This window comes from Carlito syrichta, unplaced genomic scaffold, assembly GCF_000164805.1.
Source record: "Carlito syrichta isolate Samal-C Ts95f unplaced genomic scaffold, Tarsius_syrichta-2.0.1 Scaffold153566, whole genome shotgun sequence".
Lineage (NCBI taxonomy): Eukaryota > Metazoa > Chordata > Mammalia > Primates > Tarsiidae > Carlito > Carlito syrichta.
Window position 1 is genome coordinate 258,213 of NW_007097662.1, and position 16,938 is coordinate 275,150.

The 16,938-nt window shown below is 38.8% G+C and overlaps 1 protein-coding gene across 1 annotated transcript in view; it reads left to right on the forward strand.

The window, feature by feature from the left end:
* TERB1 (telomere repeat binding bouquet formation protein 1) overlaps positions 1-16,125 on the forward strand; it is a 55,980-nt gene extending 39,855 nt beyond the window's left edge. The window contains exons 13-19 of the mRNA XM_008050650.1: positions 1,956-2,305; positions 4,680-4,744; positions 5,368-5,463; positions 10,844-10,993; positions 11,301-11,366; positions 13,287-13,289; positions 15,941-16,125. Coding sequence (XP_008048841.1) covers positions 1,956-2,305; positions 4,680-4,744; positions 5,368-5,463; positions 10,844-10,993; positions 11,301-11,366; positions 13,287-13,289; positions 15,941-16,125 — 915 coding nt within the window. The remainder of the gene's footprint in view (positions 1-1,955; positions 2,306-4,679; positions 4,745-5,367; positions 5,464-10,843; positions 10,994-11,300; positions 11,367-13,286; positions 13,290-15,940) is intronic.
* The last annotated feature ends 813 nt before the right edge of the window (positions 16,126-16,938 follow it).

Consider the following 16,938-nt stretch of genomic DNA (forward strand, 5'->3'; position numbering starts at 1 on the left):
GGTAGCCATGAGCGTGCCCCTGCACTCCAGCCTGGGTGACAGAGTGAGACTCCAACTAAAAAAAAAAAAAATATATATATATATATATAAATATGTAAATATATATGCATATATATATATATATATGCAGAGTATTCCATTGGATGGATATGCTAGCTTCTTTCTGATCAACATTAAGGTTATTTCCAACTTTGAACTGTAACAGCCAGTGTTGCAGTTAATAACATTAACATTGTACACTTGTAAAATAAGCCATAGGTTTTTTTGTTTTTTTTGTTTTTACTGACATGCAGTTTGTATTATGAAAGATACTGTCAAATTGTTTCTCTGTAGAGGTTGTGCGTCTATTTCCTCATAGCCTTTTGATCTTTGCCAGTGTGATGATGAAGAAAGATATCTCAATGTAGTTTAATATTCATTTCTCTTATTACAAATGTGACATAAGTTTTTCTTATGTTTAAGAGCTATTTACATTTCCTTTCTTATGAACTATTTGTCCATCTCCTTTGCTGTTTGTGCTAGTGTTGATCTTTTTCATATTTCATAGTAGCTTTTATGTTGTTTTAAAAATTATCCTAAATCGGGCTCGGTGGCTCAGCCTGTAATCCCGTGCCTTTGGGAGGCTGAGATAAGTGGATTGCCTGAGCCTGTGGGTTCGTGACTCGCCTGGGCAGCAAGACCTCATCTCTACAATAAATCAAAAACTAGCTGGGTGTGGTAGCGCACGCCTGTAGTTCCGGCTACTTGGAAGGCTGAGGTGGAAGGATCGCTGGAGCCCAGCAGGCGAGGCTGCAGTGGCCGGGAGCGGCCACTGTACTTCAGTCTGGGTAACAGAGTGAGACTCCAACTCAAAAAAAAAAAAAATTATCCTGGCCAGGCGCAGTGGCTCATGCCTATAATCCCAGCACTTTGGGAAGCTGAGGTGAGAGGACTGCCTGAGCCCATGGGTTTGAGACCACCTGGACAATTTAGTGAGACCTCATCTCTACAATAAATCAAAAATTAGCTGGGCATGGTGGCGCATACCTGTAGTTCCAGCTACTTAGACGGCTGAGGCAGAAGTATACCTGAGCCCAGCAGTCGAGGCGGTGGTGGCTGTGAGCATGCCACTGCACTCCAGCCTGGGTGACAGAGTGAGTCTCCAACTGAAAAAATAAAATATAAATAAATTATCTTGTAGCCTAAGATTTGGCTTTGCTTCTGGTCCTTTTTTCCCTCTGAGTTTTTTCCCTCTCCTTAAACATCATTCTTGGTCTCTAACAGAACTTTTTAACAACTGGTATGTGGTTAAGTGTATTAATTTTCTTCTTTTTTTTTCTTTTGGGTTGGAGTCTCACTCTGCCCCCCAGACTGGAGTGCAGTGGCCGCTCCTGGCCACCACAGCCTTGACCTGCTGGGTTCTGGTGATCCTTCCACCTCAGCCTTCCAAGTAGTTGGAACTATAGGCACACGCTACCACACCCGGCTAATTTTTGATTTATTGTAGAGATGAGGTCTCCCTGCCCAGGCGGGTCTCAAACCCGCGGGCTCAGGCAATCCACTCACCTTAACCTCCCAAAGGCGCGGGATTACAAGCTGAGTCACCGAGCCCGGCTTAATTTTCTTCTTTTGTATAATACTTGGAAAGGTCTTTCACCCCTTGAGGATATTAAAATATGGTTTCTTTATTATATAGAAAATGTATAATATCATTTTATATTTAAATATTTGGTTCATTTTGACTGTTTTTGTGTAAACTGTGAGATATCCAACTTGTTTTTTCCCCAGATGATTCCAGTTGTCCCAATATCATTTATTGAATGGACTCCCTTTTTCCTCCTAATGCGAACTGCCTGTTTTAATATATATGTTCTATTAACAATCATAAACTTTTCCTGCATTATTTAAAGGAAATATATATTGGATTATAAAGTAAATGGATGATACTGAAATTACTTATCATTTTTACATTATAGGAAGAAATACGAAGAGAAAAATATAAGGATAATATTCCACCTATGAACATAAATATTCAGAATACACTGAAACATCTTCATGCAGATAGTACTGGTCAAGGTACCAAAGCCGAAGATAACGACAAAAGCCATTCTGGACAGCTTCTTAGTTATAAGTACCACGGAGTCATGTCCAAAGCATGTGCAAATGATGACCAAATGAAGACTTTGTTAAAGAGTGCAAATCCTGTTAATGCTTGTTATAGGGAGAGTGAGCAAAAGAAGACTTTATGTAAAGCTAATTCAAACTGCAATCAAGACTTATATGAAGAAAAAACTTTTGAAAAAAATAATTTTGTGTCTCAATCAAGGTATAGTTTAATAATTGTTTGTTACATTTATATATTCAGCAAGCATTTATTGCACACTACTAAGTACCACACTGTTAAGCACTGGGGATACAGAAATGATAAAGCAGAGTCTTGGAAGGAGCCTAAAGTAGCAAATGTTGGGAAAGGAGTTTGGATAGGGAGTTATGATTCTCTTCATCTAGGTCTTTACAGTGTCATACTTAGGATTTTTGATTTTAACTCATAGGGTATAGAGAGCCATTGAGGATTTTAAATTGAGTGACATAATCAGATTTGAATTTTAAAAAGGATACTCAGAAAAGAAAACCTAAACTGAAACCCTTTACTGAAGTACCAGTGCATGCATTGATAATGCATCAACAGTGTAGCAAAAACCAGTTTATACGTTTAATGTGATAAAGGGAATAAGGTATGAAGAAAATCTGGTTTGGATTGCCCTTTTGTTTGTTCTTTGTATTTCAATTCCAGTCCATATCCTTTTCCCCTCACAGGTAGTTTGTGGTGCTGGACCTGTGGTTGTAGCTTTTTTCTTAAACTCTTGTATTGTGCTCTTCTGGTGGTTACTGTGCTTAGGAAAATTGAAGAGTATGCTGCTGTGTTTTGGGCAGGTTGCGGGGTAAACAAAGTATCAGGAGGGTGGTTTATACCATTATACCCCTTTTTTCCTTTTCAGAGTCTTTTTTTTTTTTTTTTTTTTTTGATTGGAGTCTCACTCGGTTGCCCAGACTGGAGTGCAGTGGCCGTTCCCGGCCACCGCAGCCTCGCCTGCTGGGCTCAGGCGATCCTTCCACCTCAGCCTTCCGAGTAGTGGGAAATACAGGCATGCGCTACCACGCCTGGCTGATTTTTTTATTTATTGTAGAGACGAGGTCTTGCTGCCCAGGCGGGTCTCGAACCCGCAGGCTCAGGTAATCCACTCACCTCAGCCTCCCAAAGGCGTGGGATTACAGGCTGAGCCACCAAGCCCGGCCATTTTTTTTTTTTTTTGAGTTGGAGTCTCACTCTGTTGCCTAGGTTGGAGTGCAGTGGCACACTCATGGCCACTCCAGCACTGACCTGCTGGGCTCCAGCAATCCTTCTGCCTCAGCCTTCCAAGTAACTGGAACTACAGGCATGCGCTACCACACCCAGTTAATTTTTTATTTTTATTTATTTTTTGAGTTGGAGTCTCACTCTGTCGCCCAGACTGGAGTGCTGTAGCCGCTCCCGGCCACCGCAGCCTCGATGTGCTGGGCTCTGGCGATCCTTCTGCCTCAGCCTTCCAAGTAGCTGGAATTACAGGTGCACACTATCACACCCAGCTAATTTTTGATTTATTGTAGAGATGAGGTCTCGCCAAGTTGCCCAGGCGGTTCTCGAACCTGTGGGCTCAGGCAAATCACTCACTTCAGCCTCCCAAAGGCGCAGGATTACAGGCTAAGCCAGCGAGCCCAGCTTATTTTTATTTTATTGTAGAGATGAGGTCTCGCCAAATTGCCCAGGCTGATCTTGAATCTGCAGGCTCAGGCAATCTACTCGTCTCGGCTTCCCAAAGTGCTGGAATGATAGGCTGAGCCATGAGCCCAGCCCAGGGCCATTCTTGATGTTAATTTTAACTTGGTTTCTCAAGAATGTGGAATTGAGAAGCAGTGAGATCCTCTGTTGGTCTAGCCTTCTTGCCCTCTAGCCCAAGCCTCTACTCCATACCCTTCTTTCTCCTTTACAGTTAACCATTCTACCTCAGCTGAATTATTTCCATTTCGTTGAAATGCTTTTCTTTCCCCCTCCTATGTAGTCCCTCGTACAAATAAGTGTACACGGACAGATAGCTATAACTAAAGCTACTGTTATTCTGTTTTCTGGTCTATACATCTTTTTCTGCATTACCTTTTACCATTGTGACAGTATAGTCAAAACTTACACTTATTAACCAAGGGCCACAGTGTTCAAACACAGAAATGTTTTGGGGGTCAGGAAGGATTTTAAAAATTAAATTCCCTTTTTTTTTTTTTTTAAGCCCAGTCAAGTTGACACATAGAATTCAGGTCCTTAAATTATTATTGTTCATACTTTACTATCCTGCACCTGTGTTGTTTTTTTTTTTCCTCCCACTGATTTTGTTTTGCCCTCTTCCCTCCTACCTCTTTTTATAATCTTTTTCTTCCATGTTTCTGCTGACATCAATATTATTGCTCTCTGGAATCTTATTTAATTATAGTTCTAGAAACAAGGCTGTAACTGTTGCAGATTCTACTTTGGCAGAATTTGGTAGATTTTGGTAGATTCTGGTTCCGGCTCCTTTTGCCTGCCAAACACAAAAAATCACACCACTACTTACAGAAACACACCAAATAGTATGTTTACTTTTAGTAATCAGATGTCTGTTTTCTTTCAGTGACCACGTTTTTAAACCTCCAACTCACACTGCCAAAAATAGAAAGCAGCAGTTACCAGTAGCAGGTATGATTTAAAAAAAAACAACTTCTTCTTTGGTTTTTCCAAACAAAACAAACAAAAAAACTTCAGATATTTAGGCGACCAATATAGCTAAAAATGTCCATTGATATATTGTGCCCTCTGAAATATAAGCCATACCTTTGACTCTTTCTGGTATAAATGCCTTCTTTTAATATCCAGAATCTTTCTATTTATCCACCAGGATGACTGGATGTTTAGTACTGGGCTAAAGTTTATGAAAATCTTGAGAATTAATAAATCTAACAAATGTAGCCAGGCACAGTGGCTCACGCCTGTAACCCAGTACTTTGAGAGGTGGGGCGAGAGGATTGCCTGAGCCCATGGGTTCGAAACCAGCCTTGGCAACATGGTGAGACCTCGTCTCTACAATAAAAATTAAAAATTAGCCGGGGGTGGTGGCACAAGCCTGTAGTCCAAGCTACTAGGAAGGCTGAGGCAGAAGGATCACCTGAGCCCAGCAGGTCAAGGCTGCGGTGGCCGTGAACCTGCCACTGCACCCCAGCCTGGGTGACAGTGAGACTCTAACTCAAAAAAACAAAACAAAACTAACAAATGTCTGCTTTTTATTAATCAAAAAAATCTTGTATTTTGCAATTTTTTTCCAGATCCATTTACATTATGTTCAGACATAATAAATAAAGAAGTAATCAGTCTTCTAGAAACTGACAATTGTTCCAAAATGTTGAAGTATAGGTGCTCAGGTCAGTATTTTTTAATTGCAGCTGTTACACAACTAAAGATTTTTATGATATTAAGTAACTAGAATTTATAGTACTTCTACAGCTGTGTGATTTTAATGTCACTTCCTTTGGAGAAATGGCAGTCTGGAACATCAAAGCATTCAAATTAATGCCTTCCTTCTGGTTCATGTCCTGAAAGTAGACAAAAACAAATAAACAAAAGAGTCAGCAACAAATTAATACCTTCTATCTGCATCAGGCTGAGCTCCCAATATTTGTTTATATGAATAAATACCATTTTTTATTTTTATTACCTTTTTTATTACTTTATTATTCTCTGTCACAGTATCATCTATAAGTTTAACTTTATTAAGTAACAAACTTTTTATGTTTTCAGAGAGCCAATAAATAGGTATATTTTCAGGATTATGTTCTAAATATCATAGGCATTAAGTAGTAAGTAACACCTACTTTTATATTTATAATAAATATATAAATACTTCTAGTGTTCCATGCCCCGTTATTTATTTTTTCTGCAGGGCCCTTGTAAATATTCCACAGTACTTGTTCCATCCCTTCTCTTCCTCCTTCACACCCCAGTATTTTCTCTTTGTTCATTCTTACTTTTGCACTTGCTTTATGGACAAAATTGAGTTTACTACACATTCAGCTCAGAACATCACTATTCTTCCCTCTTGGATGAAGAGCTTATCTTTATTACGCTAAAGCTGATGTCTAGTCATAATCTGAATCCCATATTATTTTTCTTCTCATTGTAATACTAATTGTGAAATCTTTCCCTTCAGTTCCTTTCTATCCTTAACTGTCTTATTTTTATTTTTAATTTTTTAAAAATAGAGATGAGGTCTAGTTATGTTGCCCAGGCTGGTCTCAAACTCCTGGGTTTAAGCAATCCTCCCACCTCTGGTTCTCAAAGTGCTGGGATTATAGGCGTGAGCCACCGTGCATGGCCCCATTACTTCCTTTTGTCCCACTTTATACTATGCTCATTTTTCCTCATCCTTAAAAGAAATTCAAATACTTTGTGTGATTTTCTGTCCCTTCAGGTATTCATCCACTCTTCCCAATAATAATAAAATACAAATATTTTTTCTTTCAAGTTAGTTACACTATTTTTTCAAGTGACTACTAAGTTGTTAGACTGTAAATACTTATTAAGTTGTTTTGGATCTGACAGAATGGTTAGACATGTCTTTTGGCTTAAGGGTGCCAGCTGAGAAAGTTTGAAAATCACTAGTCAAAAGCATTCCAGTTAACAGGATAGATGCTCTATAACTTTTAACCCCCATTCTTCCCTTGTTTTGAGATGGCTCCTTCTTCGTTTCTTTCTTTCCTAGTACCCATTCATTCATTTCACAAACATTATGGAGTGCTAAGCACATGGCAGGCACCAGGATCAAAGATGAATTAGACCTCAGTTCTTACCTTTATTTTATCTTTCTCATCCTGCCAAATTTCTTTTTTTTTTTCCTTCCTTTTTCAGCTAAGATTTGTCAGAAAAACATCCTGCCAAATTCCTACAGGTACTCTCTACAGACCTAGCTTACATCACTTACTAAACTCTGTCAGTATATTTAATTTTGTGCCATCATCTATCATTTTACTGACGATTTTCAAATCTACATCTTGGCCAGGCGCAGAGGCTTTGGGAGGCTGAGGCGAGAGGATTGCCTGAGCTCAGGGGTTCGAGACCAGCCTGGGCAACTAGGTGAGACCTTGTCTCTATAATAAATCAAAACATGGTAGCCAGACATGGTAGCATGCTCCTGTAGTTCCAGCTACTTGGAAGGCTGAGGCGGAAGAATTGCCTGAACCCAGCAGGTTGAGGCTGTGGTGGCCGTGAGCGTGCCATTGCACTCTAGCCTGGGAGATAGAGTGAGAGACTCCAACTAAAAAAAACAAAAACAAAAACAAAATCTACATCTCAACATTTGGCTTCTAACTTGAGTTACAACCTTATTCTTCCATTTCCTGCTATCCTCAGGACACACCCACTTCCCTGTATCTTCTTGTTACTTCAAGCTTAATGTGTCCTACACAACAACATCTTTCTTTCTCTTAAATTGCCCTCCCCACTGTCACTCCATTTCTGTCAGCGTTGCTACCATTGTTCTTGCCTTCCAGACTTTAAGTCTAGAATCATCTATGTCTCTTCTCTCTCTTTTTGTTCCCTATTTCTTGTCTATCAAATTTGATTCTATTTTCTTTCCCATTAGACCCTTTCTGTTTCATGCCTAAATTACTCTAGTCACTTTCTTAGCAGTCTTTCAGTCTCAAGTCTCTCCAAATTCCAACTGTTAACGTCTCTTCTATGTGTTTTTTATCATGTTACCATGCCAAGAAACCCTCAGTGTTTCTCTGTAATCCACTGAATCATCTCCTCTGCCTGGCTTTCAAAATTGTGTGGAATTTTGTCCTGCTTGTTAAATTTTACTGCACATTTATTCTACATCTGCCAGAAATGTGCTATGCTTTTTCTAAACTTTGCCATTTAAGCAACTACCAAATTACCTGAGAATTATTCTAAACTTTTTCCTTATGTCAACAGCTAGTCATAAAATCCTGCCAATTTTATCTCAGAAATCTCTTTCTCCCTGCAAATGCCTTATTTCAAAAGACCTTCATTTATTTTCTGCACTATTGAAGTAGCCTCTCAACTGATCCTTTTGCCTTCAGCTACCTTTTCTAAAGACAAATGAAATCATGTCATCTTTCTGCTTAATATCTTTGAGTGCCTCTCCACTGCCTAGGAGAGAGTTAAAATCCTTAGCATGGCTTTCAAGACCCTTCTTGGTCTGGCTCCCTGCAGCCCTTCCTAGCCTCAACTGTTGTCCCACTTTTCTACCCTGTACTCCAGCCACATCAAAGTACTCATGATTCTCTGAACACACTATGCTTTTGCACACTTCTGTGCTTTTGCACTTGTTTATTGTACCTGAAATGTCTTCATCCCTGCCTGGCCTACTTCTCCTAGTCCTGTAGGAATGGGCCATTCATAAAATTAGGTGACAAGCTGATGGAGAACTATGTAATGGATGGATATGACGGATATTAACTGATCCTAGTGATCTATCTAAACATTTTTTTTTAAAAAAGATACCTTTTAATATATAGTAAGAAATACACATAGATGTTTCTAGGCTTAAAGTGTGGAAGGCAAGAAAAATAGTGGCAACATTGACAGAAATGGGGTGACCATGGGAAGCGCAATTTAAGAGAAAGAAGGATGTTGTGTTTAGGATACATTAAGCTTGAAGTAACAAGATATGGGGAAGTGGGTGTGTCCTGAATATAGCAGGAAATGGAAGAATAAGAATTTCTGTGAGGAATTTTAGTAAAAAAAATCCTTGAACCTGAATCTAATCAATCATCTAGATCTAATTATTAGTTTTACAGACATACAAGAATATCTTAAAGGACACAACTAGGATGCAGTCAGCAAAACTCAGCCTCTGGGAAATTATAGCACAAATGACTTAGTGTCTTCCATAAGTAAATGTTAAAGAAGGAAGAGAGGAGAACTGATAGATTAAAGGCAACTCAAGAGCTATATCAATCAATGTAAGCCAGTTGCAGTGGTGTGTGCCTGTAGTCCCAGGTACCTGAGAAGCTGAAGTGGGAGGATAACTTGAGCCCAAGATTTTTATTTATTTATTTATTTATTTTTATTATGAAGTTGTGGGGTACAGTTAAGGGTTAGGTTTACAATTGCGTTTCATTCAGGCACCCTGTTGATATGGGATGTTTCCCCGTTCCCAGACAGATATTTGCTACTGTTAATCCCATCTTCCTCCCTCCACCATAGTTTCCCAGTGCGGTCAGTCATTTTCGTATAGTATTGCATTGGATGTTTAAGGTCCATTATATGAGTGAGAACATGTGATACTCGGATCTTTGGTTTCTGTGAGAGGTCACTCAGTATTATAGACTCTAGTTCCATCCAGGTTGCTGCGAAATTCGTGATTTTGTTCTTTTTTATGGCTGCATAGTATTCCATCATGTATATGTACCACATTTTTTTAATCCAGTCCTCTTTTGATGGGCAGCATGGCTGTTTCCAGGTTCTTGCTATTGTGAACAATGCTGCGATAAACATGCGTGGAGCCCAAGATTTTAAGTCCAGCATGGGTAACACAGTGAGACCCTGTCTCTAAAAAATAATAATAATGATGATGATGATGATGGCTCATGATTCAAACAACCAACTGTAAAAAGAAATTTTTGGTGGAGAAATTTGAACATTGACTGGATATTAGATTATATTAAACAGGATTTTATTGTGTTATAATACTTGTAGGTATTTCTAAAAAGAGTACTTATCTGTTAAGGATGCATATTAAGTATTTATAGATGAAATGATACTTTTAAAAAATTTTTTGAGTTAGAGTCTCACTCTGTCGCCCAGGCTGACGTACAGTGGCACACTCACGGCCAGCCCAGCATTGACCTGCTGGGCTCCAGCGATCCATCCACCTCAGCCTTCCAAGTAGCCGGAACTACAGGTGTGTGCTACCATGCCCGGCTAATTTTTTTATTTTATTGTAGAGATGAGGTATTGCCAAGGTGCCTGGGCTGGTCTCAAATCGTGGCTCAGGCAGTCCACCTGCCTTGGCCTCCCAAAGTGCTGGGATTACAGGCTGAGCTACCGAGCCTGGCCAAAATGATACTTTAATGCAAATGCCAGGCTCTACAATGCAGTGTGTGGGAACAGAGCCAAGTAGGTGGGGGAATAAATAAAATATGAATAACCATGAGTTAATAATTATTTAAGCTGGGTAATGGATACATGGCAGTTCATTATTCTCTGCCCTTTATTCTTGTGTGTTTGAAATTTTACATAATAAAATGTTAAAAGCCAAAAAAGACGACTGGATATCTTTCCTTAACAGTGACTCCTCGCCTGGGCAACTTGGCGAGACCTCATTTCTACAATAAATCAAAAAATTAGCCAGGCATGGTATCACGCGCCTGTAGTTCCAGTTACTCGGAAGGCTGAGGTGAAAGGATCGCCGGAGCCCAGCAGGTCGAGGCTGCGGTGGCCGGGAGCGGCCTCTGCACTCTAGTCTGGGCGACAGAGTGAGACTCCAACTCAAACAAACGAAAAAACAAACAAACAAACAAAAAAGCCAGTGACTCCTGCTCAGAACCAGATAAGCTAGATGTTCCTTTTCTATAGCTCCCTAACTCTCTGTTCACACCATCTCAGCACTTACTTCATTGTATTGTATTTGTTGACTACTCTCTCACATGACTTTGAGCTTCTTATATTAGTTCCTGCTTTCACTTCAGTTACTGTCATACATATAGATATTTGCTTTCATAGATTTGTTATTAGATATTTTCTGACATCTATACATCACTTTAATTTGTTTTCTTTTAGGTTGCATAGCAGTAGGAAAATCCCTGAATAGCCGAAATTTTAGCAAGCTCTTGCACTCTTGCCCATACCAGTGTGATCGTCACAAAGTCATTGTGGAAGCTGAAGACAGATATAAAAGTGAACTAAGGAAATCACTTGTCTATAACAAAAGTAATTAATTTAGCAGCTTTAAAACTGTAATTATGACTATACTTTCTGAACTATTATCAAGAGCATTAAGCATATTAAAAACTAGAGAGTAAAATAATGTTAAAAAGAAAATCTGTCTCTAAGCAACTAGTAATTTAAGATGTACCCATGGAGTAGACTGAGTCTCTGGTAGATTATAAATTCTTCCTAATCCATTTAAGGAATCTCACAAGAAAGAGGAAGAAAAGAAATAGCATACTAAGGGAATTGATATGCTGTTACTCTGATTGATATTCTAAGTATACTAAATGTTTTCTATATTTTTCAGAAATTTTGCTGACGCCACGTAGAAGAAGACAGCTCAGTAATGAGTCTACTACCCCTGGAGGAATAAGTGAATATATTTAATTTTTAAATCAACTTAAATTTCATATATTCCTGAGATAGAAGAGAACAGCTGAGTGGTTGTTCTCAGTCTTATCATTAATGGCTCTTAAATGATTACTCTTGGCTCTGATGAGGGTCAAACCTCCTAAGAGAAGAGACTTCCTTCTTCCCTTCTTCATGTTGCTTGCTCATCCATTGCCTGCCAGCTGAGGAAGAAGCAGGAGGAAACATTTATTAAGCACCTGCTATGTGTTAAGTGTTTTATAGATATTATTTCCTTTAATTCTTTTCTGTTTTGTTTTGTTTTGTTTTGTTTTTGAGTTGGAGTCTCACTCTGTCTCCCAGACTGGAGTGCAGCGGCCGCTCCCGGCCACCGCAGCCTCAACCTGCTGGGCTCCGGCGATCCTTCCATCTCAGCCTTCCAAGTAGCCGGAATTACAGGCGCACGCTACCATGCGCAGCTGATTTTTTGATTTATTGTAGAGATGAGGTCTTACTGCCCAGACGGGTCTCGAACCCGCAGGCTTAGGCAATCCACTCACCTCAGCCTCCCAAAGGCGCGGGATTACAGGCTGAGCCACCGAGCCCAGCATTTCCTTTAATTCTTATAGTAATATTGCAAGGTAGGTGTTATTTCCATTATAAGATACAGTTAGTTGGCAAGTAGAACTTAGATTCAAAAAGCCTTTCTCCAGAAGCCCTTGTTCTATCCCTACATTTCTATTTTAACACCAAAATTATTATGCACAAGTACTTCAGGGAGACTTTGCAGAAGGTTTTTGTTCATAACTATAGTGCTTCAGACAATAAAAAATGAAGCCCTGCTTAAAAATCAAAATGCTTCTTAAGCAATTAGTTAACTTACAGGAATTTTTATTTAACTACAGGGTTAATGGTTTAGATTTGTCACTATTTCAAATTTATCACAGAGACTTAAATAACATTATAATTGTATTCTGTTTATATGGGGTTAATACCTGTAGACTAAGAATAAGTAGGTTGAGTACCTTACTTGTCAAAATAATCTAGAAATTAGTAATATCTATAGAGTCACTCTTATTTATTACAGATACATTGGACCTAGTACATTCAGGAAGCATGTTGCCCCATACTTTTATTTGGCTATTTTCACTGCCAAAACCTTAAAAGAAATTTCAAATTTGCTTTTTATATCTGGGTCTTTTTCTAGGTTTAAAGTTTAGTAAACAAATAAAAACCAAGTATAATACCACTTCAGAAATACCACTTTCTGAAGTAATATTTTATATAGAAACTGTTAGGAAATGGGATATTTTTCCATAGAAACATATTGCACTGGGAAATCTTGTTCTTCACAAGGACTTGACATCAAATTAATAATAGAATTTTTTAGTAATATATCTTAAAAGCAAATATTTTAACAACTAAAAATATTCTGTAATCCATTTGCATAGTAAAATAATCTGCAGAACCTCATGAAATGGCATATGTTATATGTTAATTATATAAAAGGATCCTAAATACTGTGGCATTCAGCTCATAAATACCATATATCTCTTTTGTAGGTTAGATTTGCTTTAACTAAAACCAAACAATTAATAATTTAGTTTTTTTTGGGGGGGGGTTTAGGGTCTCGCTCTGTCTCCCAGGCTGGAGTGCAGTAGCCTGATCACAACAATCACAGCTCACAGCAGCCTGGACCTCTTGGTCTCAGGCAGTCAGTCCTTCCACCTCAGCATGCTGAGTAGCCAGGACTACAGACACATGCCAACATACCTGGCTAATTTTTTTTGTAGAGACAAGGTTTTGCTGTGTTGCCCAGGCTGGTCTCAAACTCCTGGGTTCAAGCAGTCCTCTCGCCTCTGCCTCCCAAAGTGCTGAGATTACAGGTGTGAGTCACCATACCCAGTCTAGCCTGGTTTTTTAGAATTTAGAAGGGCATTTTGAGAAAGTAGTGGTTCAATTTTGGTCTTTTATCTATTTCACAAGCAGGCCACGAGTATTTGGTAGGTTGCCACTTTTTTCCTGTCTTAATGAATTTCCCTTCCTCTTAGGCCATTCACCACCATTCCTTTAACCATAGTTTACACTCAAATTTAAGCCCATTCCTTTGAGAAGAGACCACTGTAGTAAGCACTTAAAGATTTCCCCCAAGACTTTCTTTCAGGATGCATTGGTATTTTAAGAGGGCTTGAAAAATAAGAGTCCCAGCCAGGCTCGGTGGCTCAGCCTGTAATCCCGCACCTTTGGGAGGCTGAGGTGAGTGGATTGCCTGAGCCGCGGGTTCGAGACCCGCCTGGGCAGCGAGACCTCATCTCTACAATAAATAAAAAAACCAGTCGGGCGTTGTAGCGCATGCGTGTAATTCCGGCTACTCGGAAGGCTGAGGTGGAAGGATCGCCAGAGCCCAGCAGGTCGAGGCTGCGGTGGCCGGAAGCGGCCACTGCACTCTAGTCTGGGTGACCGAGTGAGACTCCAACTCAAAAAAAAAGGAAAAAAAAAAAAAGAAAAATAAGAGTCCCTAGAATTAAGCCCTCTTGCCCATTTTCCCTGCTCTTCCCTAATACCCAGTCAATATTAAGAGGAGCACTAAAGAAGTCCCCTGGCAGAGCCTTGGGATGTAGAGCTGCTTCCTCCTTCCAGGTGGTTTAGTACTCTGCTATAGGAACCTGACATAAGAGTCAGGGAGATGGCAGCCACAGCTGAAAAGTGGGACTTTACATGATCAACTCCAGGGCCTCAGTATCCTGATAGTTATACCAAACTATTTAGTCCCGATTATTATGAATTCAAATCATTTACAAGTGAAGTTGAAATCTATTTCTTGGATAACCATAGTTTTCTGGTATACCCCAAAGTAAGAAGTAACTTCATTGATAAGTTTTGAGACAGTCTTACCAATGATAACCTTTTTCTCTCAATAAGTATTTAATGACCACCTACTGTGTGTCAGGTACTATTCTAGGCACTGGTGATACAATGGTGAATAAAACAGACAAAAATCTCTGTCTTCACGGAGTTTGCACTCTAAATCAGGGGTCCCCATGGCCTGTTAGGAACTGGACCGCACAGCAGAAGATGAGTGGTGGGCAAGCGAGTGAAGCTTCATCTGCATTTACAGCAACTTCTCATTGCTCTCATTAACTGCCTTAGCTCCACTTTCTGTCAGATCAGCAGCAACTTTAGATTCTCATAGGAGTGAGAATCCTATTGTGAAGTGTGCCTGCAAGGGATCTAGGTTGTGTGTTCCTTATGAGAATCTAATGCCTGATGATCTGAGGTGAAGCTGAGGGGGTGATGCTAGTGCTGGGGAGTAGCTGCAAATACAGATTACCATTAGCAGTGAGGTTTGACTGCACAGAGACTATAATAAATCAGTTGCATGCAGACTTATATCAAAACCCTATCAGTAAGTGGCAAGTGAGTTGATGTACTCAATTGTATAGCTGCATCTGGTGGCAGGCTTTAAGTCAGAATCTGACACTTAGTCTATGCGTGGCCTGCCTATTATTTTATTTACCACTTCTGTCTGGGCCTCTTTTTAAAAATGGTGATTTGTATAATTATTCATTATATATTACAATGTAATAATACTAGAAATAAGTGCACAACAAATGTTATGTGCTTCAATCCTCCCAAAACTATCCTCCTACCCGGACCATAGAAAAATTATCTTCCACGAAACTGGTCCTTGATGCCAAAAAGTTTGGGGACTGCCACTCTAAATAATACTATTAAGCAATAATCAGACATTATTTCTCAGTCTTCTGCTGGTAAGATTTTCTCATCTGTTTTAAAAGGTCTGAACTGTGGCTCTTCAGGTAGGCAGATGGCTAACAGCCTTGGCCTGTAAGGGCAAGATTTTCTAAGGGTGACCCAGCACAAGTACACCCAATCCTACTAAAGTAAATAGCAGCCTCAAGTAGAAATACAAAACCATCCTCCTTACTGGCATCTACCTACAGTGATAACATGAGCTAACAATGAATGAAAAAATGTAAAGAAAACTATATCCTGGTAATCATTGCCAGATACCAATTGTTACAGAAAAGTATCCCTAAAAACCACATAGTCAAAAACTTCTTTTCCCATATTTTCCTATATTTTGAGTTTTGGTCAAATTGTTTTTTAAAGCAAATTTCAAAAGATTCTAATTCTTAAAAATCTTAATCAAATCTAATATTTAAAGTAACAAGTGTTGATATTCTTTTCTATTCTATGAAGTTATGGAGCCCTTTGGGAAGACTGTATCTGTAAGATAGGTAAGCTGTTTGTTAACTGTCCTCACAGGAATGTTGAATTGACAATCAGGTGTTATATAAACTTTTGTTTCTTGACTGAAATAGTGCAAATATTATTACAAAAGATTACATGACAATTACTGATGAAGTCACAGTGATAGCATTTAACTTAATAGTAGGCACTTAGGTTTTCAAAATTGAAGTGGATTTCCATATTATGAGCAGTCCAGGCATTTCTCACTCTGTAGTTCATATCCTTAGATATAAGTTAAGTATATCCAAATAAGTTAGACACTTATTTGAGTCTCAGGACTTTTTTTCAGCAAGTACTAATATATTCTAAAATTTTAATTAATTACAGAAAAAAGAATTCGTAAAAACTTTACTGAAGAAGAAATAAATTACCTTTTCGATGGAGTTAAGAAAATGGGAAATCACTGGAATTCAATTTTGTGGTCTTTCCCCTTTAAGCAAGGACGAAAGGCTGTGGACCTTGCTCACAAATACCACAAGCTGACCAAACTCCCCAAGTGTACAGCTCCTTGATTGGAAGAATATTTTGTCTGTGTTTAGTTTAGACTCTTAAAATACAGTGCCTTGAAAGATATAAAAGTTAAAATATCTTTCTAAAGTCTTATGAGACAGGGAATGTAGAAATGGGGATCATTTTTTTTTTTAAATTGATAAAGGGTCTTGCTATATTGCCAAGGCTGATATAGTTTTAATTTAACAGTTTTTGTGATGCCGAAACTCATAAAATTATTATAATGATAAGCAAATATTTTCAATGTGTAGATTAGTAAGATAAAATTACTTCATAATGAAATTTGCTTTTATTTTTCCTTAAGCTAAAAAAACATAGCTCAGGGAAAAAAATCAGTCTCGAAACATTATTTGACATTATACTGCAATATATACCATATGAGACATTTGAATTTTAGTATTTTTACCCAGTGCCAAAGTCCCTCTCCAGAATTCAGGAAGATAGGATAGTTTCCCAAGCTATTCAACTGAGGTTTCCACATACTAAGTTAATGTTTGATGTTTTGTTAATTAAAATGTTTCCTCTTCTGTTTTGTGTGTGTGTGTTTTTCTTTTTTTGGGGGGTCAGGGTCTTACTCTGTTGTTCAGACTGGAGTACAATGGCATAATAACAGCTTACCACAGCCTCAAACTCCCGGGCACAGGTGATTGATCCTTTTGCTTCAGTCTCTTAAGTAGCTGGGACTATAAACATGCCATCATGCCCAGCTAATTTTTTTATTTTTATTTTTTGTTTTGTTTCTTGTAGAGACAAAGTCTTACTATGTTGCCCAGGCTGGTCTTGAATTTTTGGGCTCAAGTGATTCTCCTGTCTCT